At 39.3% G+C, this 23,131-nt stretch overlaps 1 protein-coding gene across 3 annotated transcripts in view; it reads right to left on the reverse strand.

Annotated features, from left to right (window-relative positions):
• The window catches only part of COL11A1 (collagen type XI alpha 1 chain), a gene marked incomplete at both ends in the record, with an annotated part of 166,972 nt that overhangs the window by 7,166 nt on the left and 136,675 nt on the right, over positions 1 to 23,131 (reverse strand). For all 3 annotated transcript variants that reach the window (XM_080623762.1, XM_080623763.1, XM_080623764.1), the window contains 14 exons: positions 1,069 to 1,318; positions 1,766 to 1,819; positions 1,923 to 1,958; positions 2,048 to 2,101; positions 2,642 to 2,749; positions 3,608 to 3,661; positions 11,295 to 11,348; positions 11,436 to 11,543; positions 11,975 to 12,028; positions 18,635 to 18,688; positions 19,475 to 19,528; positions 19,824 to 19,877; positions 20,055 to 20,162; positions 20,664 to 20,717. In XM_080623762.1, coding sequence (XP_080479888.1) covers positions 1,069 to 1,318; positions 1,766 to 1,819; positions 1,923 to 1,958; positions 2,048 to 2,101; positions 2,642 to 2,749; positions 3,608 to 3,661; positions 11,295 to 11,348; positions 11,436 to 11,543; positions 11,975 to 12,028; positions 18,635 to 18,688; positions 19,475 to 19,528; positions 19,824 to 19,877; positions 20,055 to 20,162; positions 20,664 to 20,717 — 1,096 coding nt within the window. The remainder of the gene's footprint in view (positions 1 to 1,068; positions 1,319 to 1,765; positions 1,820 to 1,922; positions 1,959 to 2,047; positions 2,102 to 2,641; positions 2,750 to 3,607; positions 3,662 to 11,294; positions 11,349 to 11,435; positions 11,544 to 11,974; positions 12,029 to 18,634; positions 18,689 to 19,474; positions 19,529 to 19,823; positions 19,878 to 20,054; positions 20,163 to 20,663; positions 20,718 to 23,131) is intronic.

Genomic DNA, 23,131 nt, shown 5'->3' on the forward strand with positions numbered 1-23,131 from the left:
TTAAACAAAATATTACTTTTATATGAAGAAAGCTTCAGATACTAAGCAAATACTGGTAAATGAAGAAGGTGAATCTGGTTTATAAAAACCATTCATTATTATGAACGTCACTGAATTGTAAATATGTACTTTTCATATAGCATATACATTGCTTAACTATGCCTCAAGGCAACCATCTGTTTTTTATCTATCTAGAATGAAAACAATAAAATAGCATTAAACTGTTGAAATCTATTTCCCTCCCATTTAAAGGCACAAAAAATACAGCTTTGAACTTGGAAAATAATCCATTGCAATTGAAAAAACTATGAAAGCATGAAAGCTCTGTGAAGGCTAGCTTTCATTTAAACCTTTCCAGAGGGTAAGCTCAGAAAACAACAAAGAATAATTAAATCAAGATAGTTCTTGAGAACACAGTGTTTTGTTCATACTACTCTGCATTTTATTAAGCTAGTTCTCAGATGCACTAAACAGTATGAGAGAAACTTGAATGTATATTCGCTGAATGATATAGAACAGAGGTCATGCAGTGAAACAAATTATTGTTTCTAAGGGTAAAGGAAGAGTTAATTTTTTGAGAGCCACAGTCAATAATAAATCTCATATAATACCAGTGCTATTTTATATTATTGTGCTCAGCTAAAGTATACAGCTAAAATAGTTTTTGTTTCTTTTAATACAAGCTGTTAGCTATCCCAGCAGGCCGCCGTTTTTGATTTTCCTTTCCAATGATCTAATTAGCATCAATCTTTAATTCCTCTCCTGTTTGGATAGTTTTGGAAATGCAAGGCCCACATTCCCAAAAAAGAACTGTTTTTTATTTGGCACTCCACAAAATTTTAAATCTAAACCCAGATCAGGTTATGTATTTAAACCATTTAGGATTTTACCAAGAGAATGGCTCTTACTTACATTTTATGCATTTTTATACATGAAAAATTGATTTAATGAGACTGTGTTTATTGATCAACTATATTAACCACCTACCAATAATGAATTATGCTCTGAAGTATCCTAGCAGATTATAACTTCAGCCTTGTTTGCCTTTGTCATGCAATATTAACATACCATCTGGGAAGTCTGGGTGGCAGAGTTGCAAGTCTTTGCAAGTTCGGGCTGGGTTATTCTGTGTGCCCATTGGATACTTCATATGCTCGATGTCTTGCTTCAGTGAATTCAATGAACCAAAGATCTCTTCCATGCCATCGGAATAATCCAGAATATTATCACCAGCATCAGACAACATGTAATCAGGAGATCTTCTTGTCTTTTTGGGTGACTGGATTGGCAGTGGCTGGATTACCTCACCCGGCGGACCCTGAGTGGAAAACAATGTATCTGATCACCTTTTCTGTCTGTTTTTCAGCTGCATAAATAGGCAGAGGAAGACCACAGGATGTGGCTTGCAGAAGCTTTGAATAGGCTTTCTTCAAATTCTTTGTTTCACTTATTTCCTCGATATTTTGGGGAAGAGTGTGCTGCCCTCATATAAGTTAAGTGTGCAGAACTGACTTGTACTTGCCTATTTATCCCTGGCAATTCCCTCAAGCACAGGCATAGCCTATGACAAATGAAAACTGAGGATGTTTTCTTTGATAAAATTTTAAAACTACACATGGGGTCTATAAAGCAATACTTCAAGTGATTGAAACATTTCATTCAGATTTGGAAAAAAAACCATTTTTCATTAATTCCAATCATGAATATATTCCTTATCTGCAAGTTCAAAAATGCTTCTCCATGTCAGATAAGAGTTCTTACTTACTGGGGGACCAGGTGGACCAGGTAACCCACTGTCACCTTTTTGACCAGCAGGACCCTATAAGGCAATGAAAGAAATTAAGTACTGACCATATTACACAATGTTAAAAGTAACATACACAGAAGTTAAAGAACAAAAAATATGGATGCAAACTACTTACACTGGATCCTTTGGAACCTTTTGGACCTTGGGGACCCTATGGGCAAGAACACAGAACTATAGTTGGAGTGTATGTCACACAATCAGGGAGTGTTTTGAACAGGAGAACTGGATGAAATTACTTACAGGTAAACCAGGAGGACCAGGGGGTCCGAGTGGACCTGCAGGACCGGAAATTCCCTAAGACAGAGTAAGAGAGTAAGTACAGAACTGAAGTACTGGAATGGATTTAAACATGCATATTTATGAAAGCAACCAACCCTGATGAGTTTTGATTTAGGCCATTTGCTAGAGTCCAAATAGTCTGTAAGTTTAAAATATTACCTGACATTTTGAGTTGCCTGTAGTTGCAGTACTTACAGTCACAACTGTGTTCCCCTTTAGACTGACTTCAAAACCTCACTTTTTACATAGTGCCTGGAAACATGGATAATAGCTAGGAGAAAGGAAGCTACTTTGGGTAGTGCAGTTAATAAACATGATGAGATTGGTGTTGCTAGTTTTATCTTATCCCTTAGGTGTATGTGATTACTTCATCTTCTGAAGTATGATCTTGTTTTAAGCTAACTTCACCTTGTCTGTAGGAAAGTTTTAACTTCTAGCAGGAGGCTCTGGGTGTTACATGTTTATAGTAACTTTATGTCTCTCAAAAGAAATAGTTGAACATGCGCTCTTTGCTTGCATAGAACTTGAATGAAAGCACAAATCTGTTTTACTCACTGCATCACCCTTGGCTCCAGGAGATCCCTGTGGGCCAGGAAGACCCCTATCACCCTTTTCACCCTGTTCTCCTGGAGGTCCAATCAGGCCTATCAAACCAGGATGTCCCTAAGCAAGACAGAAGAAAATATAGTTAACACACAATATATATAAAGTAAATGTGCTTTTCAAACACATGAATTAGAACTTTCAAATGTCATCACTGTTGCTAGTCAACGATTAACCTGGAAAAAAGTTATTCTGAAAGCATATTAGTTGGTTTTAGTTGACCTTTTAGACTTAACTTGCAATCTGTGACTGCCTATTGAGTGAAAGAGGTGCAACATACTCCTTACCGAAATCAATACAGAAATAACACCACCTGTGGGTACAAATTTCATAAATGTTACATTTAGATGCTATAAGCATATTATAGAGTTGCACAGTTGTTTCCACATGCAATACGGCTGTATAAGCAGCTGCTGCAAGCACATAAACAAAACCTGAAATTCAGAAGATATTGATATCCCCTTCTTTATACAGTTTTTTTCTGATATACAAGCAATCAGTAAATTGTGCTATCCTGTATGTCTCAACCCATTATTTCAAAAGGAGGTATTATAGCTGTTAAATATTTAGATTTTATTGTTTTAAAATAAAAATCTCAAGTACTTTTTATTGCTACTAGGTTTTTGTCAAATGAACAGCTCTCTTTACATCACTGTCTTTGGGATTTTTATTGCAAGGAAGAATCACATGGTCAATAGATTACGACACAGGAACTAATATTTTCCTTTCTACATTGCTCCAGGATACCAGATGTGGATTAAAACTTCACAATTACTATAAGACTATGTGAAGCTGAGTAGACACAGTAAGTTGTCTTGCTTTCTGATACAAAACCTCTAGTGTTTTCTTCTGCTAATTTTATTCAGACTTTTAGACTGGATAAAAATTACAAATGCACAAACAATGACTACATTATACCTTCTCTCCTTTGGAACCTGGATCTCCTTTCAAGCCAGGCAGGCCAGGTGGACCCTAAATAAATCAAGGGAAATAATGTTAAAGTAAGTTTTAACATACTGCTCAGACCATGGTTGCTTGAAATACTACTGAAGGCAGCATAAGTGAAAGTGTCATTCAGTGGTTAATGGTTGTGATTAATAGCATGTAATTTAGGGCCCATGATAAAGTTGAAATTTGTGTTTTAAAAAGTGTGATGATGCTGCTGTAGCATTTAGGTTACTTTATAATTAGAAATCTATAGAGTTGTATGATTAGAAATCTATGAAGCAAAGGGTCAACTAAATTCTCAGAGCACTGAAAGCATCCAGTGAAGCAAGTGATGTTAAAAAAAAATCGAATACTCTTTTTTATTACCCTAATTTTGCCTATGGTTACTTTACATGCTTTCAATTGTTACTTCCATTTTAATTGCCATACCTTATTTTAGTTGTTTATTTTAGCCCTTTCTTTCATATCATAGTGGACAGTATCCTCGTCATGTTTTAATGCTTATAAAAGGTAGAAGCAAGGACAGGCGGCCTTCGAAGCATATGCAGATGTCGCCTGGGAAGCTAGGGACCAGGTTAAGAAAGCTAAGGCCCAGTTAGAATTAAACTTGGCTAGGGATGTTAAAGATAACAAGAAGGGATTCTATAGGTACATTGCAAATAAAAGACAGACTAGGGACAACTTAGGCCCTCTCCGGAAGCTATCAGGATAACTGACTACCCTGGATTTGCAGAAGGCTGAGGTTCTTAATGACTTCTTTGCCTCGGTCTTCACTGGCAAATGCTCTGACCTCACCACTCAAGTCTTAGAAGGCAGACGCAGGGACTGTGAGAATGAAGACCCTAGGCCCACTGTAGGAGAGGATCAGGTTGGAGACCATCTTAAGAACCTGAACGTGCACAAGTTCAGGACCTGATGAAATCCATCCATGGGTCCTGAAGGAGCTGGCAAATGAAGTTGCTAAGCCACTGTCCATCATATTTGAAAAATCATGGCAGTCAGGTGAAGTTCCCAACGACTGGAAAAAGAGCAATATAACCCCCATTTTCAAGAAGGGGAAAATGGATGACCCAGGGAATTACAGACCAGTCAGTCTCATCTCTGTGCCTGGCAAAATCTTGGAGCAGATTCTCCTGGAAGGCATGCTAAGGCACATAGAATCATAGAATAGTTGGGGTTGGAAAGGACCTTGAGATCATCTAGTTCCAACCCCACTGCCATGGGCAGGGACACCCCACACTAAACCATATCATCCAAGGCCTCATCCAACCTGGCCTTGAACACTGCCAAGGATGGAGCATTCACAACTTCCTTGGGCAACCCATTCCAGTGCCTTACCACCCTCACAGTAAAGAATTTCTTCCTTAGATCCAATCTAAACTTCCCCTGTTTAAGTTTGAACCCGTTACCCCTTGTCCTGTGACTACAGTCCCTGATGAAGAGTCCCTCCCCAGCATCCTTGCAGGCCCCCTTCAGATACTGGAAACTGCTCTGAGGTCTCCACACAGCCTTCTCTTCTCCAGGCTGAACAGCCCCAACTTTCTCAGCCTGTCTCCATACAGGAGGTGCTCCAGTCCCCTGATCATCCTCGTGGCCTCCTCTGGACTTGTTCCAACAGTTCCATGTCCTTTTTATGTTGAGGACACCAGAACTGCACACAATACTCCAAGTGAGGTCTCACGAGAGCAGAGTAGAGGGGCAGGATCACCTCCTTCGACCTGGATGTCGTGTGGGACAGCGTCAAACGCTTTGCACAAGTCCAGGTAGATGACATCAACTGCTTTGCCCCTATCCATCAGTTTCGTAGCCCCATCATAGAAGGCCATCAAATTGGTCAGGCAGGATTTCCCCTTACTGAAGCCATGCTGGCTGTCACCAACCACCTCCTTGTTTATCATGTTTATCATGTTTATCCTTGTCTCTAAATTGGAAAGACATCAATTTGATGGGTGGACCACTCGGTGGATACAGGACTGGCTGGATATCTGCACGCAAAGAGTTGTGTTCAATGGCTCGATGTTCAGCTGGAGACCGGTAACGAGTGGTGTCCCTCAGGGATTGGTGTTGGGACTGGTCTCGTTCAACATCTTTGTCAGTGACATGGACAGTGGGATTGAGTGCGCCCTCAGCAAGTTTGCCGATGACACCAAGCTGTGTGGTTCGGTTGATACGCCGGAGGGAAGGAATGCCATCCAGAGGGACCTCGACACGCTTGTGAGGTGGGCTGATGCCAACCTTATGAAGTTTAACCATGACAAGTGCAAGGTCCTACACCTGGGTCGGAACAATCCCAGGCACAGCTACAGGTTGGGCAGAGAAGAGATTCAGAGCAGCCCTGCAGAGAATGACTTGGGGGTGTTGGTCAATGAGAAAATGAACATGAGCCGGCTTCAGTGTGTGCTCGCAGCCCAGAAAGCCAACCGTATCCTGGGCTGCATCAAGAGGAGCGTGACCAGCAGGTCATGGAGGTGATCCTGCCCCTCTACTCTGCTCTCATGAGACCTCACTTGGAGTATTGTGTACAGTTTTGGTGTCCTCAACATAAAAAGGACATGGAACTGTTGGAACAAGTCCAGAGGAGGCCACGAGGATGATCAGGGGACTGGAGCACCTCCTGTATGGAGAGAGACTGAGGAAGTTGGGGCTGTTCAGCCTGGAGAAGAGAAGGCTGCGTGGAGACCTCAGAGCAGCCTTCCAGTATCTGAAGGGGCCTGCAAGGATGTTGGGAATGGACTCTTCATCAGGGACTGTAGTGACAGGACAAGGGGTAACGGGTTCAAACTTACACAGGGGAAGTTTAGATTGGATCTAAGGAAGAAATTCTTTACTGTGAGGGTGGTGAGGCACTGGAATGGGTTGCCCAGGGAAGTTGTGAATGCTCCATCCTTGGCGGTGTTCAAGGCCAGTTTGGATGAGGCCTTGAGTGGCATGGTTTAGTGTGGGGTGTCCCTGCCCATGGCAGGGGGTTTGGAACTAGATGATCTTAAGGTCCTTTCCAACCCTAACTATTCTGTGATTCTAATGTTTTCTCCCAGTTTATTACAACTCAGCAAGATTTTTTTGCAGAATATAAATCATGTTGCTTGTAGTCACTGCTCCTTAGTATTGTTTTGTTGGAGAACTACCACCTATTTTGTTTCAGCACTTGGGGCATTGTCTTGGGATCATGGTTTCTTTGACTTGCCACATGTAATTCTTGCATGACCACTATGATACATTTAAATCTGTATTTTCTACATAGTCATGTCTTTTCTACTCAACATTGCAAGCTTGCTTGATGTGATCTATGTGTGCTAGCTCCACTGACATATACAAGCTTATTACCCTTTGTCATTTTCGTAAATGTGATTAGTTACACAAATTACTCAAGTTTTGCAATTCTAGTCTGGGTAATCCTAAATGCTTTTAGCAACTGCCTTATTCTTTTTTGGGCCTCCACTCTTCATTTGTGGGATAATACCCCTATGTCCTGGGTTCAACAGTACCAGTAATTTTTCTCCTTCTTACCAGCTAGTGCAGTGCTGTGTTTTCGACTTTAGCCTGGGAACAGTGCTGATAACACCGATGTTTTTAGTTGCTGCTAAGTAATGTTTCCCCAATCAAGGACTTTTCAGTCTCATGCTCTGCCAGTGAGGAGTGGCATGGGAAGCTGGGAGGAAGCAGAGACAGGACACCTGACCCAAACTAGCCAAAGAGGTATTCCATACCACAGCACGTCATGCTCAGTATAGAAACTGGGGGGAGTTACCCAGAAGGCCCAGATCGCTGCTCAGGTTGGGCTGGGTATCAGTCAGCGGGTGGTGAGTGGTTGTATTCTCTCCCCTTGTTATTTCCCTTATCATTATTATTATTGGTGGTAGCAGCAGTGATTTGTGTTATACCTTCGTTACTGTACTGCTCTTACCTCAACCCATGGGAGTTACATTCTTTCGATTCTCCTCCCCATCCCTCTGGGAGTGGGGGGAGGAAGAAAGAGGGGAAGAGAGCGAGCAGCTGCGTGGTTGTGAGTTACCAGCTGGGCTTAAACCATGACACCTTACCTTACAGAGGTGTTAAACTGATACCTTTTTACTGGTATAAGTTTAATTAAATGGTTCACATCATAAGAGCAGCTTACTATTTCTAATTTGTATTTACAAGCCATCCTTTCTACAGCACAGTAAAGGCATATGTTAGTTTATGAAACTGAGTAAGAAATGCTTTTTATTCTCTGTCATATCTGCAGTTGTCCCTCAACATTACTCCACAGAGCTAGATTTCTGTAAACAAAAATGTGCTGGGACAGGAGACAGAGCTGTGAACAACACAGGGTCAACAAAACCATTCCACAAGCCCTTCCATGTTTCTGGGATGGGTGTGGGGAGGGGACAACGTAAACCACTCCTTTTTTTTTTCAGGTGGATCCAATCAAAGCTGATGCTTATAGAATCTATTAGAAAACTCCACTGCAGTCTTGCTAGCTGGGAAACCACTACGAAGGAGAAACATATTCACACAGATAGGTCTTCTTTTTGCACCTCCTTTGCAAAAAACACTGAATAACCTTGTTCTTATAACTTGACACAAGCTTATTTTCCCTGCCACTGTTTCTTTTTTTTTTTTTTGTAGCTTTACTGGGTCATAAGGACAATCCATTGAAGATACTATTTTATCAATCGTAAAAATCTGGATAGATGTTACAGAAAAAGTCTCTATATGAAGCTTGTTAAAATCACCTTGCCTTGCCTTTTTTTGTTATTATTTTAATCCTTATTTATCATTTTAGAAGAATTTTGAGGGATTTGAGAAATATTCTGAACTTCACAAGAATGGCAGTGCCGGTTTTCTGTAATTTGTACTGAATGAGGTGAAAAAATTCAGGCTATGCAGCACACATGCAATCCCAGAAAAATCATTCATTTCTCAGAGGCTATGAATCCGGACACTGAACACTTCTGCATCAGGTGCAGAGCTACTAGACCCGGTCAGTATCTCATTGCTGCTAGTCTCCTGCTGGCAGTGGACATCTGAGAAGTTATGATATGTATAGCAGTAATAAACCAGGCACAGATTCAAAAGTGCTGTAACAGTTCATGTACAAAATATTATTCAGTGCATACCCTTTCCATCTCTACTTCAGGTATCATTAGATGCAAAAGCCTAGGCAAATACATAATTCATGAATGAAAAGTGGAATTTTTAAGCTTCTAGAATACAGATTCAGATATTTTCACCTGCAGTGTGTTGTGCTCTGCTGCAAATCTGCTTTCATATTCTTCTCCCTATAGCAATCTACTGTGGAGGGAGGAATGTGAAGGAGGGAGACCTAACCTCAGAAACTTTTGCATATAAACTTTACTTCCTTAAAATCCAAACTAAAGTTTAAGTTGCCGCAATGCATCTAAAAAAGGGTTCTTGTTGGGCTGACAAGACACACTCTTGAGTTGAGCCTATGCATTTGGGAGTATACACTTCATTAATACATTTAGCTTCAGACTTGAACTGAATATTTAAGCTCTCAAATGTTGGAAAAGAGATTTTTTGATAATGTATTAGGAGGCTTCTGGTAACTGATGTGTGGGAAAGAGATGCTTATTATTGCTGTGTAATTGTTCTTTGGCTTTAGGTATCAACACAGAATTGTAACAGAGGAGATCAGTTTTCAGTTCCCTGATTTCTCCCCCATGCATTTTATTGGGCACATTTAAAAACTATGGTGGTGAACCCATCATAAACTCTCTGTAAAAAAAGAGTTTGTATTACAGGCTTAGCACCAAAGAATACTTTTTCCTTGCAGCTTCTCATTCATTGTTCCCAACTTCTGACTTACAAGCAATATGTTAGCCATGAGACTGGACAAAATTAGAATGTTAAAATGAAAGACAACAAAGACCTGTGGTGTAAAGTTTCCTTGGTACATTACTTGCTCATTTTTGTTTTCTAATGGACAGAGAAAAATGAAATTATACGTAGGTGCCATTGTAATATCATCTATAATCATTTACATAGAAGTGACTGATAGATGCACCTATCCACCAGATCACAGTGCATTGGGAAAAATCCTTCTAGTCTATAGGGCATAAAACTATTTGTTCTGAAACGCTACTTAGAGGTTATGAACTTGCATGTTTTGAAAATGCAAATGGTTACCCAAATGCTTTCACCTGTGCAAGTGTTTCTGTCAATGAAAGAAAAGGCAATTGCTCATTTTCACATATGCACATGAAAGTGAACAACTGGTTTAGGGTAAAAGTCTTGATTTATGCAGCATCTCAGTTTAAATTCCCCATTTTTTCCACTTCCATTTTTATCTACTGGAAAATTCTGATATGAAAAATGTATAGCTGCTGTTCAGACCTTGAATTCCCACTGAGGAGGCAGGAATGCTCTTGGAAAGATTTGCGTTCAGGTTTATAGCTTAAGCACAAAAACTTTCAGTATTAAGGCTACCTAAGGACCTGTATCATTTGTATCCTGAGTCTATATAGGAAAAGGAACAGAGGATTCCCTTCACACTTCTTACTCAAAGCCTTCCTCTTGCTCTTTAAAAGCCACATAATTTCTGATGTAGAGGTTAGTTCTTTATTGCCCTATTCTCCTGAAGTAATCTGATTGTATATTCTGGCCAAAATAAGAGAGTACATTTTACTTAGCATGTGATATGTCTGCACTGCTTGCAAACTGTAAAATGCCTTAACAGTGTAACACTTGTTATTTTTTTTTCCATCAAACTATAACAGTCTATATATTGTTTCAAGGCTTTTTATTTCCAATGTGTCACTCAACTGTGACAGTTTCAGTGAATCTGGAAAGCAGCTGATGTAAGATCTTTCCAGTAGTTTAGATAATTTAGATTTTAATTTCTGCATGTAATACTGAATAAGAACAGCAGTGCTGTGCAATTTGTGCTCTGTACCATGTTTTCAGCTTGTTAGAAGAAAATGCAGTAAAATAGCAAGTGTAAATAGAAGCAATGATATAACTTGATAGTATGTCATCTACGAGCTTCCCTTGCTTTAATCATTATTAAGACATAGCAGAACTGTGGCATGCCTTAGATGCAGTAGAAACTGGAGTTTGGTTCATTCAGACACTTTTGAAACACTGGCTCCTGGCACTGCCGCAGTGAACAACTGACATGATGCTACTGTTCCTTTTTAGAAAACTAGCATGTTTTCTTCATTGGTAGAAGCTCCTTTTTGGCCCTAATTCTGAGCTGATTTTTACTTCTCTAAGGAATAGATATGATCTAAACTTTTACCCTATAAATAATATTTTCCTAAACTAGCAGTCACTAAAATCAATGGCTGTACAAAACTTCCAACTGCTAAGGAAACTCAAGGATTTAAAGTATGAAGCTTTGCTGACATGGGGACAGAAGTAGATTCTTTGATTGTAAGTTTTATTAAAATTTTAGTTTTAATTCTCTTCAGGGGATTTCAAGAATTTGGTTTTACATTGCCTTATGCAAGTTTTTATGTGTTCAGCATCATTCAGCACAGCTGCCTACTGAAGTAGAGCAGTAAAATTCGAAGGCAGTTGTGCATCAGATTTTACCAGCAAAGAAGAATAGTGACTTTGTGCTAGGAACAGACTTGTACATTCATTTTTCTGTAAATGCTATATTTTAATGAAATGTTGCTTTTTCTGGTTTGGCACTGAAATGAAGTGTACTCACCAGAGGCCCAGGAGGGCCATCCTGACCTGGCGCTCCAGGCAGACCTTGTTCTCCCTAGAAAAAAAACATAAAGTTTGCTTTACCAGAGGATACACAAGAAATGCAACATTTATATTATTACTATATGCTCTGTTTACTTACCACAGGGCCAGGAATGCCCCGGAGACCCTCTGGGCCAGGTTTTCCTGCAGGTCCTTGTGGACCAACAGGACCTGTTTTTCCAGGAGCGCCTTCTGCACCAGGTTCACCCTAGAAAGAACATAGCAACAGAGATCAGATAGGAAGAGCTGACTAAGCTTGGCACTGTAGGGAGATACAAGCTGCAAAGTGAGAGCCAAGTTTCTTCACTCCATTTTTTAGAAGCTATTCTAGAAACAGTGTTCTGTACAGGACAGGTTTTTGAACAGTATTTTGATAGCTTCATATAAAGATGTGGTGCTGCCAGTAAAGCAGGCTCATCTTGCTTTTCTGCAGGTGTGAGCTAAGTTGGGCCTGCACTGTGAGAGTCCACCATGTACTCCATTATGTACTGCTACTAATTCTGGAGTTAAATTTGGATTTTCTGGTTTGCCCATTGATGTTTTGGTTAAGTTTCACATTCAGTACATGAGAAGGAATTTACTTTTCATTTATATACAGTGTACATTTAAATGCTCCTAAAAAAACCCTGACTGTATTACCTTGGCACCTTTTTCGCCTTGTCTGCCTTCAGCACCAGTTGCTCCTGGAGGTCCCTGTAAAACATGGAGACAAAGCTCATAACCTCAGGTTTCTAAAATACTGCCAGTGGAAAAAACTCTTGAGAATGTGATTTCCACTGTATTAATAAGTAGTAAATACTAACTAAAGAACATTAAATTTCGCTTTTGGCATTTAATTCACAGGATAAAAATCCCAATCTGTCATATCAGCTGTTTTTTTCTTCATAAACTTTCTGGATTTTTAGAATAGCTAAATTCTACCACCTCTGATACGATTAAAAACAATAAATAGCTTGGAAAAATCAAAACAGGATATAAAAGGAAAATAACATATTTACATATTTACATAATTTACATATACAGTAACAGTTTTAAATTTGCTTTGCATTGGTTTCTACCTATTCATTGTAATCCACTGATTCCAAAAGTGCCTGTCATTTTACAGTGCACAGAATGGCATATAATTCTTTATTCTAAGTCAGGGATGGTCTTAGTAAGCATTTGATGATATCTGGAGAGCCAAAAATTGACACATGCCTTAATATTATCCAGTAAATATGAAAGAGGAAAAAAATAATCATGAGTAGAGGTGGTAAGGAATGAAATGAAGACACTGACTACAAGTAGCTCTTGGTACCAGGCTTCCTGGTACCTAGGTACCTGGATACTAGTCTACAAAAGCTCTATTTGACTAAGAAGACACAACTTGGTACTGCAGGAGGATGTAGAGATGGGATAAGGTTCAGGTGAAGGCCACAAAACAGGAGTTGCAGTCACATGGAAGCACTTTGAATACCTATTGCTGATGTCACCCATCTTTCATTTTCTTAAGGTTTCAATGAAAAATAAAAGTACATTTTTCTCCTCAAAAACATTAAGGGGTTATTTTCAGGTCAGGGAATTGATATTCATAGCTTCAGTTATGAACAAAAGCAGTATCTAGAATCTAATGTACTCTGCTGAAAATGGTTCTCTTACATAGTTTAGAAAAAGATGCAGTCAAGATAATGGACCAAATGTTTCGTAGGAGGTTAATTTTTAGCATGGGAAATGTCTTTATTACAAGCGGCCATTTCTTGTCAACCAATAAGCAGCTTAAAGCAAAAGGAAAGTAAAGGGACTATGATCAAATACAAGGTGATCTTCTGAATCTATAAAGCTTACTTCCTAAGACTCAGCTATTCATTAATGCCGCAAACAGTCTGCTATGTAGAAATTTATTTACTGCTTTTTACTATAAAACAAGAGGCAATAAAAAAAAAAATGCAGGTCCCTAAACCGTATTCTTAATTTTACAGATGGGACTTGTTTTTACAATCAAGCATGAACCTGTATGCTTTGGGAGCTCTGGGTTTTAGACTACAGTTTGACCTAATAGCAATTTTTTATACTAGAGCTGAATTTAGCCTAAACTTCTTATAGCTTAATATATTCCATCATAGACTATTATTGGCACATATCTTGAGCAACTCAACCAATTTTAATGTACTTTCTGGAAATATATATTCTTTTTATAACTATTTCCATAGAAGTATACTAAGATCATTCATTTGCTCCTGAAATAAAGCTTTCTCCAGGGTGGAACTGAACATCAGCAGCATTGTATGAACCTTCTAGCCAACAGAGATAGTTCATAGAATTACAGAATGGTTTGGGTTGGAAAGGACCTTGAAATCACCCAGTTCCAATGCCCCTGCCACGAGTAAGATGCCTCACACTAGACTATATCACTCAAAACTCCATCCAACATGGCCTTGAACACCGCCATGGATGGATCATTCACCTCTTCTTTGGGCAACCTCTGTCAGCACCTCACCACCCTTACAGTAAAGAACTTCCTTATATCTAACCTGAACTTCCCCTGTTTAAGTTTGAACCCATCACCCCCTGTCCTATCACTGCAGACTCTGATGAAAAGAAGTTCAGGCTTTCCGTCAAAGGTAACGCAAAATGAATTGAATTACCCACAGTGGACCTTGGCCATTTATTTGGGTATCAACAGGTTGTTCTCTTTGGTGTTTTTTAGGGCTATAAGTAGTAAAGGACTTAATTTCACCTCTTCAAAATACAGAGAAACTAAAAAGCCCTGGGCAGTGTGGGCAAGTTGCTCACTCTTTAAAACAGGAAGAATAATACAAATTACTCCTGTTCCAGTAATAATCTCTGGTGCATATACCCCTTTGTGTAGATTGCAATTAGTTGGGTGGATTGCAGTTTGCAGCGATAACAAGAAAACTGATTAGCAGGTATATAAACAAACTCAGGAGCATTTTAGAAACAGGACTTTTTTGTTGTTGTTCACATGCCCATTGTATTTACTGCACGAAAACTCCTTGCACTCAAGTTCCCATACGGATTATAATCTACCTAAGAAACCAAAAAGGGTTGAGTGTTGTAATTCGTATTTGAGAAATATGGTCTCTGCCTAATCTAGAAATGCAGCTGCAACATGAATTAACAGGGCTAAAAACACTGTGATTGCTAAATTACAAATACAGTGAATCATGATTGCTAAACAAAGGGGGTGCAGTCATTATCAAACAGTGCCAGTGCAAAGCATCTCAATAAACTGCTCTTTCTAACAGGCTGTGATTGCTGGCATGGCACAGATGGTGCTTCTACACAGAAAGACTGCTAATTATTATTTATCTTACCTTCCTATACTTGAGCTGTTGGGAGTGTCTGGTAAATTTTAACTGACAAAAAAGATACCAATAACAATAATTTTAAACTGATGCAAGGCTCCCCACCCTCACCACCCCAGCTATCATGGTGATTTTTATGTCATTACACTTTAAACCTGGACCTGATACATTTTATACAGAACTGAGAAGACAACTCATACAGAAACAAATTTGTCCTCAGTTTTTGTTACATGAACCTACCAGGCATTTTTGTTTGCTATACTATATTTCATCATTTAATTAAAATGATTTGTTGTTTATAGCTGTCTGTCATCTAAGACATGAAACGGAAGTCAGGCAAAAACTCCAGGGGGCCTGCATAGATGAACAAGAAGCTCCTGGACAAAGTCAAACACAAAAGGAAACCTCCAGAGGGTGGAAGTGAGGACAGGTAGGTGGCCTGGAAGGAATACAGCAAATTATCTGAGCAGACAGGGATCAGGTTAGGAAAGCTGAAGCTTGACAGAATTAAATCTGGCCACGGATGTCAAGGGCAACAAGATAAGCTTCTATAGGTACACTGGTGATAAAAGGAAGACTAGGGAAAATGTGGGCCCTCTCTGGAAGGGAACGGGAGACCTGGCTACCTAGGATATGGAAAAGACTGAGGTACTCGACAACTCTTCTGCCTTGGTCTTCACTGGCATGTGCTCCAGTCACACCAACTAAGTCACAGGAGGCAAAGCTGGGACTGGGAGAATGAAGGACCACTCAATGTAGGAGATCAGGTTCAAGACCATTTACTGAACCTGAAGGTGCACAAGCCCATGAGACCTGATGAGATGCACCCATGGGTCCTGAGGGAACTGGCAGATTAAGTGGCTAAGCTGCTATCCATCATATTTGAGAAGTTGTGGCAGGCCCGGGAAGTTCTCACTAACTGGAAATGGAAAAATGTAACCCCCAGTGTTAAAAAGGAAACAAATGAACACCTGGAGAACCACAGACCAGTCGGTCTCGTCTTGGTGCCTGGAAACTATGTTAAGGCATATGGACACTAAAGGAGTGATTGTTGACAGCCAACATAGCTTCACACATATGTTCTTTTACAGCAGGGTTAAAGTGTTGGTGGATAAGGGAAAAGCAACTGACAGAGTCTACTTGGACCTACCAAGTCCAAGTAGACATCTACTTGTGCAAAACATGTGACACTATCCTGCATGACATTCTTGCCTAGAGAGACATGGGATTTGACAGATGGATCGCTTTGTGGATAGGGAATTGGCTGGATGGTCACATTCAAAAGCTGTGGTCAACAGCCCAATGCCAAGGTGGAGACTAGTAATGAGCAGCATTCCTCAGGGGTCGGTATTAGGACTGGCACTATTCAGCACTTTTGTCAGTGACATGGGACAGCAGGATTGGGTGCACCCATAGTGCACCCTCAGCAAGTCTGTTGATACCAAGCTGTATGGTTTGGCTGACATGCTGGAGGGAAGGGATGTGATCCAGATAAGGACCTTGATAGGCTTAAGAGGAGGGCCCATGCGACCTCATGAAGTTCAGCAATGCCAGCTACAGAGGTCCTGCATGTGGGCTGGAGCAATCCCAAGCACAAATACAGGCTGGGCAGAGACTAGATTGAGAGCAGCACTGAGGAGAAGGACTTGAGGGTGTTAGCTGTTGAGAAGCAAAACATGACCTGGGAATTTGCGCTTGCAGCCCAGAAAGCCAACTGTATCCTGGGCTGCATCCCCAGCAGCATGCCTGGCAGGTCAAAGGAGGTAACTCGCCCCCTATTAACTGTGACGGGCGTGAGACACTGGAACAGGGTGCCCAGAGAAGCTGTGGCTGCCCCATCCCTGGCAGTGTTCAATGCCAGGTTGGACAGGGCTTGCAGAAACCTGTTCTAGTGCAAGGTGTTCCTGCCCATGGCAGGGGGTCAGAATTAGGTGAGCTTTAAGGTCCCATCCAACTCTAAACTATTCTATGATCCTTTTGTGAGGTTGGCAAATTTAATCTTTTTTTTTCTTTTTAGCAGATAGAGAAATTCAGGCAGCAATATTACAAATGTTTAATAGTCATATAATGACAAAGTATTAGAAGAGGGGTTTCTATTCCCAAAGCTATACTAGACTATTTGTTCAATTTGGAATGTAATACAAATGCATGTAATGCCTCATGTTTTCTAGAGAATCTGTGCTGATTGCCATCAGTTGAAAACTTGTCAAGGGATCTGATGAGAGGAAGACATGCTGATGAAGAGCAGCCATACCTAACTCAGGTAGAAGAGCAGCCATTCCTAACTCAGAACTGGTAAGGCTAGCACTGGGTCCTGGACAGCTGAGAAGTCTAGTTAGCCATTTGCTGTGGGCTACCTCTACCAAACAGCTTACTGTCCTGGATATTTTTAGACATATAAAGTGAATGTAACAGCCAATGAAGCAGTAGCCATTATGTCAAGCCTCTGAGGTCCTGATCTGGTAAAATGATTAAATAGAGGGGAAGAGGGGAATAACAGAATAAATAAGAAGGCTATACAGCAGAGAAGGTGAAGGGACTACATTTAAAAGTATGAATGCTGAGCTCTGTCAACTTATTTCAGAGAATGAAAAGCAAAAAGCTGGAGTGGAGTCTTGCTTTCTAGTAATACATCCAGAGCTGCACCTCCACAGGCAGCAGTATTGCTACTAAACAGTATGTCCTTCTAAACACAAACGAAGGTCACTTGTTAGGGCTTTTTGTTGGAATTGATTCTACCATACACCTGATGAAAAACTGTTTGTGTTCATTCTGCCCCTGAAGTGTGAAGCTTTTGATCCTTAGTTGTTTCTCTCTGGTGCAGTTATCAATACAGTACAGACTCTCTACATGCTTGAAACATTCAGGTGCTTAAGTAATGTAGAATTTGATTCTATAAAATGTTTTCTTCAGAATTCAGGAATGGGATTACCTGGCAATATTTACTATACATTCTCCCTAAATTGGAATTGTGTCAGACTACAGGGTGTGCTTGTAAAGTGTTTTTTGTTTAGGTACAATCAGATGCAATATATCCCATCTGTTTAGGAACGAGCTAGTGCCTTTCTGTATAATAAAGTAGCAAGTTCTAATTTGATGACAAACATATGAATTGTTAAAATTCAATCGAGCCATATTTCAGTTCTACTGATAAGGTTGCTAATGCTACTATAATAATTTACAGTATTATCAATGTTTTGCAAGTTGGTGTAGCAAACAGGTTATTGTGTAACATAGAGAAAACTAATAAGGCATGTCAGTTCAATCAAGCCTATTAAACAGAGCAGTTTAAGGCATTTTGTTAAAGAGCTATCAGCTTACATTTAATGATGCCCCCCTTCCTTGCTTTCTAAAGTGTAAAAGCTGCATGTAAATGCTATCTAAAGGTTAATGCCATCTACTACAGTTCTGTAAGTGTAACATTATTTACTGGTTTTGATTAGCTATATTTGTAAAGCCTGTGAAGCTTCAAAGACCTTAGAAATAACGGAATGGCTTCGTAAGTTACAGAAATGTCTGCTTATTAATTCTGTATGCAGAGGAAATGATACAGAATTGCATAAAAACTGCACTGAAATGATTCTATTTCAGAGACACCAAAGCACACGCATTCTTCCTGTTCCCTGCTAGCAGTCATGTGCCTATGGATGATGTCTTGTATTACACCTCATAATCACTCACTCCTAATGAGTGGAGACTTAAGAATTAGTCTCCTTAGGAGACTAATCTAGCAGATACTAAATTCTTACCCTACCAGGCACTGAATTCACTTGGGTGGAGAGAAAAAGCACGTTTATAGATAAGGAATAAATTCTTTCCTGTTTATTTTTTTTCCCATGTTCAAGGGTTTTCTCTGCTGTTTCTATTTTTTCACTTCTCACATTACTTAGAAGAAACTTCAGACATCATCTGTGTCACAACATAGAAAACAAGTAGCTGACATTGTCTAGAAGATAGTGTCTCAGAAAGAGACATGTGCAAGAAAATTACTTACTCTTTTTCCAGGTGGACCAGGTGGGCCAGCTTCACCTGAGGGACCTGGTGGACCCTGCAATGGAAAATGATCTGCTCAGTGGAAACAAAGGATAAAGTTTGTATAAATCTTTAATAAACACAACAAATGTCAGCAATCTGTTGGCCCCTTTCAAAGGACAGAAAGTAAGCACCGTAAGTACACACAGAGAAGTACACAAGCGTATTCAATAAATCCTTTCTTAGGGTAGTCTTTTGAAACTTTCAACAGCTGTTGTTTCTGTACAAAATGTAATTCTTCTTCTCTTTCTACCACCAACAAGACATTTCAGACCAGGAAGTGGCTGCATAGAAATAACGTCTTAGCCTACTAGCTAGCTCTATTAAGAAGTTTCTCTTTCTCAGGTGCTGAAGGCATTACTTTTGCTAAATATTTTCACTAACATCTGTGAATTACCTGCCCCATGGGTGCCCTTCCCCTGAAAAATCTTTTGTGCACTGATAGCCATTTGGCTATTCCATCTTGCTAATCTATGATACTCTTAAACATTTGATGGTTGCTGAACAATTTGATAAGCTTTCCCTTCAGGAACTCTAAAAGCACTTACTGTTAAAGTAAAGACATACAGATACTGATTTCCTGAAGTTTGCAGCTGAACCCCAGTTTATAACTTACTTCCAAACTCAACGTACTACCATTTTTTTATTTTCAAGCTGACCTGTATAGGATAATTCCCTGATAAGCATCCATTTGAAAGTATTTTTAAGTGCATGAATGTATAGAAACACTGATTCAGCATAGATACTTTCTTAGCAAAGGAGAGAACATGCAGCTGAAATAAAATGACAAGAGACAACTCACAGGTTGACCAGGATCACCGTCTTCACCCTTCTCTCCACCAACACCATCTTGACCCTACAGAAATCACAGAAAAATAAACCAAATAGAAAATTCAGCTAAATTAAGAAACTTAGTTTCATAGATGAATATAAAAGAACTATTTTTCTACAGAGCATTTTCTTAAAGACACTAGTCTTCAAAACTTTTTAAAGATTTCTAAACCTTTTTAAGCCTTAAGAAATATATGAACAGAAAAGCAACAGATCTTAAAGGCAAGACCGCATCCCCAGACAAGGAAGAGGCAGGATTAACTAGAATTTAATGCAAACCAGGACTAGGACCTAAACCTGTTTTTTTTAAGTATACTTACAGCTGGACCAGGTTCACCAGGAGGACCAGGATCCCCAGGAAAACCAACTGGGCCCTAGATAAACAAAGAATATGTCATCCATTGGCAAGCAGTCAGCAATCAGCACAAGTATTTTATGAACCATATAATGAATTTAGTTCAAATGTGGAAAATTATATACAGTTCTATACGTATTCATAACTTCAGCAGTGCTTCATAGTGCTTTATATGGAAACTATTAAGCTAACTTACTGGGTTACCCTTAGGTCCATCATCACCTGGAGGTCCTTTAGCACCTGGTGGTCCAGCTGCTCCAGGTGGACCAGCCTCACCTTTTTCTCCCCTTTCACCTTTTGGACCCTGTGGAAAACATATAAACCCAAAAAAGTAATCTGAAAATTGAATGGCTAAAAAAAGATCACAGTGGCAAAACTGTTTGTCAGACCCAGGCAATGTTACTCCTCACTAAATGCTGGCAAGTAAATGGGAAAATAGGGCCTCAGCCTCAGGTTGGAAAACCTGTGAATCTTAGGTGAAGTGCCAACATCTGCACCCAATTTGTGTCAATTGCATCTGTCTTCAGAGAGAAAAATGTGTCAACTGCATGTCAAAGTTAATACATTTGGAAGAAAAATAGGTATTCTTGTAAGAAGTCTTCAGCTTTGTCCTCTAGTTGTTAGTACAAGATGTGGCTATAATCATGCAGAAGCAAACTGCATTTTAAAGGTGTAAATCCTTCACTGAAAATGTAAAGAAAATGTACACAAGTAATCTGATGAAATGCTTTCTAAAGTAAGCACCACCAAATACCTTAGTTCACCATATTAAGTGTTAAGAATAAAACTAACCCAAAATACTCACAGATGTTCCAGATTCTCCAGGAGGTCCAGGGTTACCAGCTTCTCCAGGTTCACCCTGTAAATTTGTGAGGATATACTGATGAGTCATTAAGGAGGATATTTCTATGAATTTACTTGTTATTACATATGCTTCTCGTGCTTGTTCATGTTAACAGCTTACAAGAACTGTCTTATATTTGGTCTACCTAAAGGGTGTTGAGTTACGCATGGGTTTGCAGAAAGGGAATCTGAAATTTTAGAGAGAATATAGCGAACTAAGCTTTTAGGGAGCTTGGAAGACTAACCTTCCCTTTGGGCTTTGGAAGATCTTCCCCTTTATTATCCCATATAATGCAGATTTCCTCTTTGCCATTTTTCTTCCTTTCTTGTCACAGAAAAGCCAAACAAGTATATTGACTGTGTGTATTTTTTTTCTTTAGAAGATAAATTTTGCATGGAAGCAGTTTCTACAAATAAGAGGAGGCTAATTGGAAATAAACATCAGTGGAGTGAAGACACTATTGCTGCTACTATATAAAGAAAAATATAAGGTTAAAATAGTAGCTGTTAGGTAGTAAAACTTTCACCACAAGCTATAAAGCTGTACACTATGATTTACTGGTGATGGAAACTGCTTAGTAAAGCAGATGGCTTTGAGGATGAAACTGTACGAAGAAAATCTGTGCAAGTCAAAGTTACACACTAGCAAGTGAACATTTAAGTTAATTCAGTCTCTTTTTGAGCTAATACACAGTATTAACCCGAAGTCTGTCTTTGCAATTGTTCATTTTAATGTTTAGCTATGACTGATTATTTTCTAGCTCAGTGGTCTGATAAACCTTTTAGAAAACTACTGTGTTAATAGAATATTTAGCTATCAGCATCACAGATACACAAAGCTGTGAAAGGATAACAGAATCTGCTTTGTAATTGCCATGGAGCGCTGAGATGAGAACTAGTATGTTTTTATTCCAAAGGATTTCTCAATGTAATGGAGGGATATTTTTCCCCAAAAAATATTCTTTTTCCAAACCATACGATCCTTGCCAATAATTATGCCTACAAACAAGAGTAGAGGTGTTGAAAATGCATTTCACCCAATTCTATCTACTGAACTCAAATACACATTCAGAATAAATCTGTGTTTCCCTCATATCCTGTATGACCTCCACACCCCTCTTCATTCTATGGCAAATCAATTAATACAACATGCACATCTGACCTTTCCACCTGGACAGTAAAAAGTATAAATTATAAACTATGAATTTTACAGGAGTCTCATGGTATAGATACTGAACCTTTTTTCATAGAAGCTAATGGCAGCACAATGACCTTTCTGGGACCAGAACCTGGCCCAATGTAAGTATTATGTTAGATGAATGGAAGAAGATCTGAGTACCCAACTGAATTCAAGAGTAGGATAAATAACAGATAAGCACAATTTTAGGAGCAATATTAAGATGCCTTTAGAAAGGGCACTTCGAAAGGGTGAGTTTTCCTTTAGAAACTGTGGTGTGTTTTATTAGACATATTTGCATTTGCAGTAATTTAACGATTAATGATCTGTTTTAGTACTTGTTGTGGTTTAACACTCATTTGCTTCTGTGATACAGCACTCATTATAAAAAAAATCTAGTGAATATTTCAGGTCAATAAGCATTAAGTATGTTTTCTAGAAAAATTCATAATCTTCATTTCCTTATCCTCTGCATGGGCTTTACTGAACCTGCAGCATTATCAGTATTTTTGTTCATTCCTATTATTAATCAAATTCCATTTATATAGCAACAGAGAATAAGGTCTGGAATTAGCAAAAAAAAATTATGTTATTCAAGTTAGTAGATCTATCAAACAGAGTACACAATATTGACCCTTTCAGCAGGTGTCCCCATTGCAGGACTAACTGAGTGACATAAGAGCGCTAACTGGGCCAAGTCTTTCCTGACAAGCACCTGTACCAATATAATACACTTCTAAGTTTCTCATCGAGTAAGTTCTTTCTTTGCCTTTCTGATTATGATGATTCGCACTTGATTATTTGATTTCTAATGCACTTTTTACCCTTCTCATTGACAAACACATTTTCATTTTATGACATCATGCGACAAGAGAAAAGATGGGCTTTCTGCAACATAATGATCTATACTTGGGGACAACAGAGGAAAGCTATGCTGCTGGGATCTCAGGGTCCCTACTATAGCACGCATGCCGAACTGGAAGACTGAGGCAGCCTATATAAGCTCTGTGCATAGTAACTCTCCAATAAGCAGCAGTGTGGAAAACAGTAAAATTGGAGAATGTCAAAGATGTTCCCCTTAAAGGGCATCTGTAAAAGACAAGACCAGTTAAAGTTTCATCTCAGACTAACACTTCTAAATCATTGCTCTATTAAAAAATATGACTCTTCCCTCTATGGAGTCCTTGTTTTTTCTGACACTGGTTTTTATATTCCTAATATTAGGTTCCATTAAAAGTTATACTAGTTTTAGA

The sequence above is a fragment of the Psittacula echo genome (assembly GCF_963264785.1).
Source record: "Psittacula echo genome assembly, chromosome: 7".
Taxonomy (NCBI): domain Eukaryota; kingdom Metazoa; phylum Chordata; class Aves; order Psittaciformes; family Psittacidae; genus Psittacula; species Psittacula echo.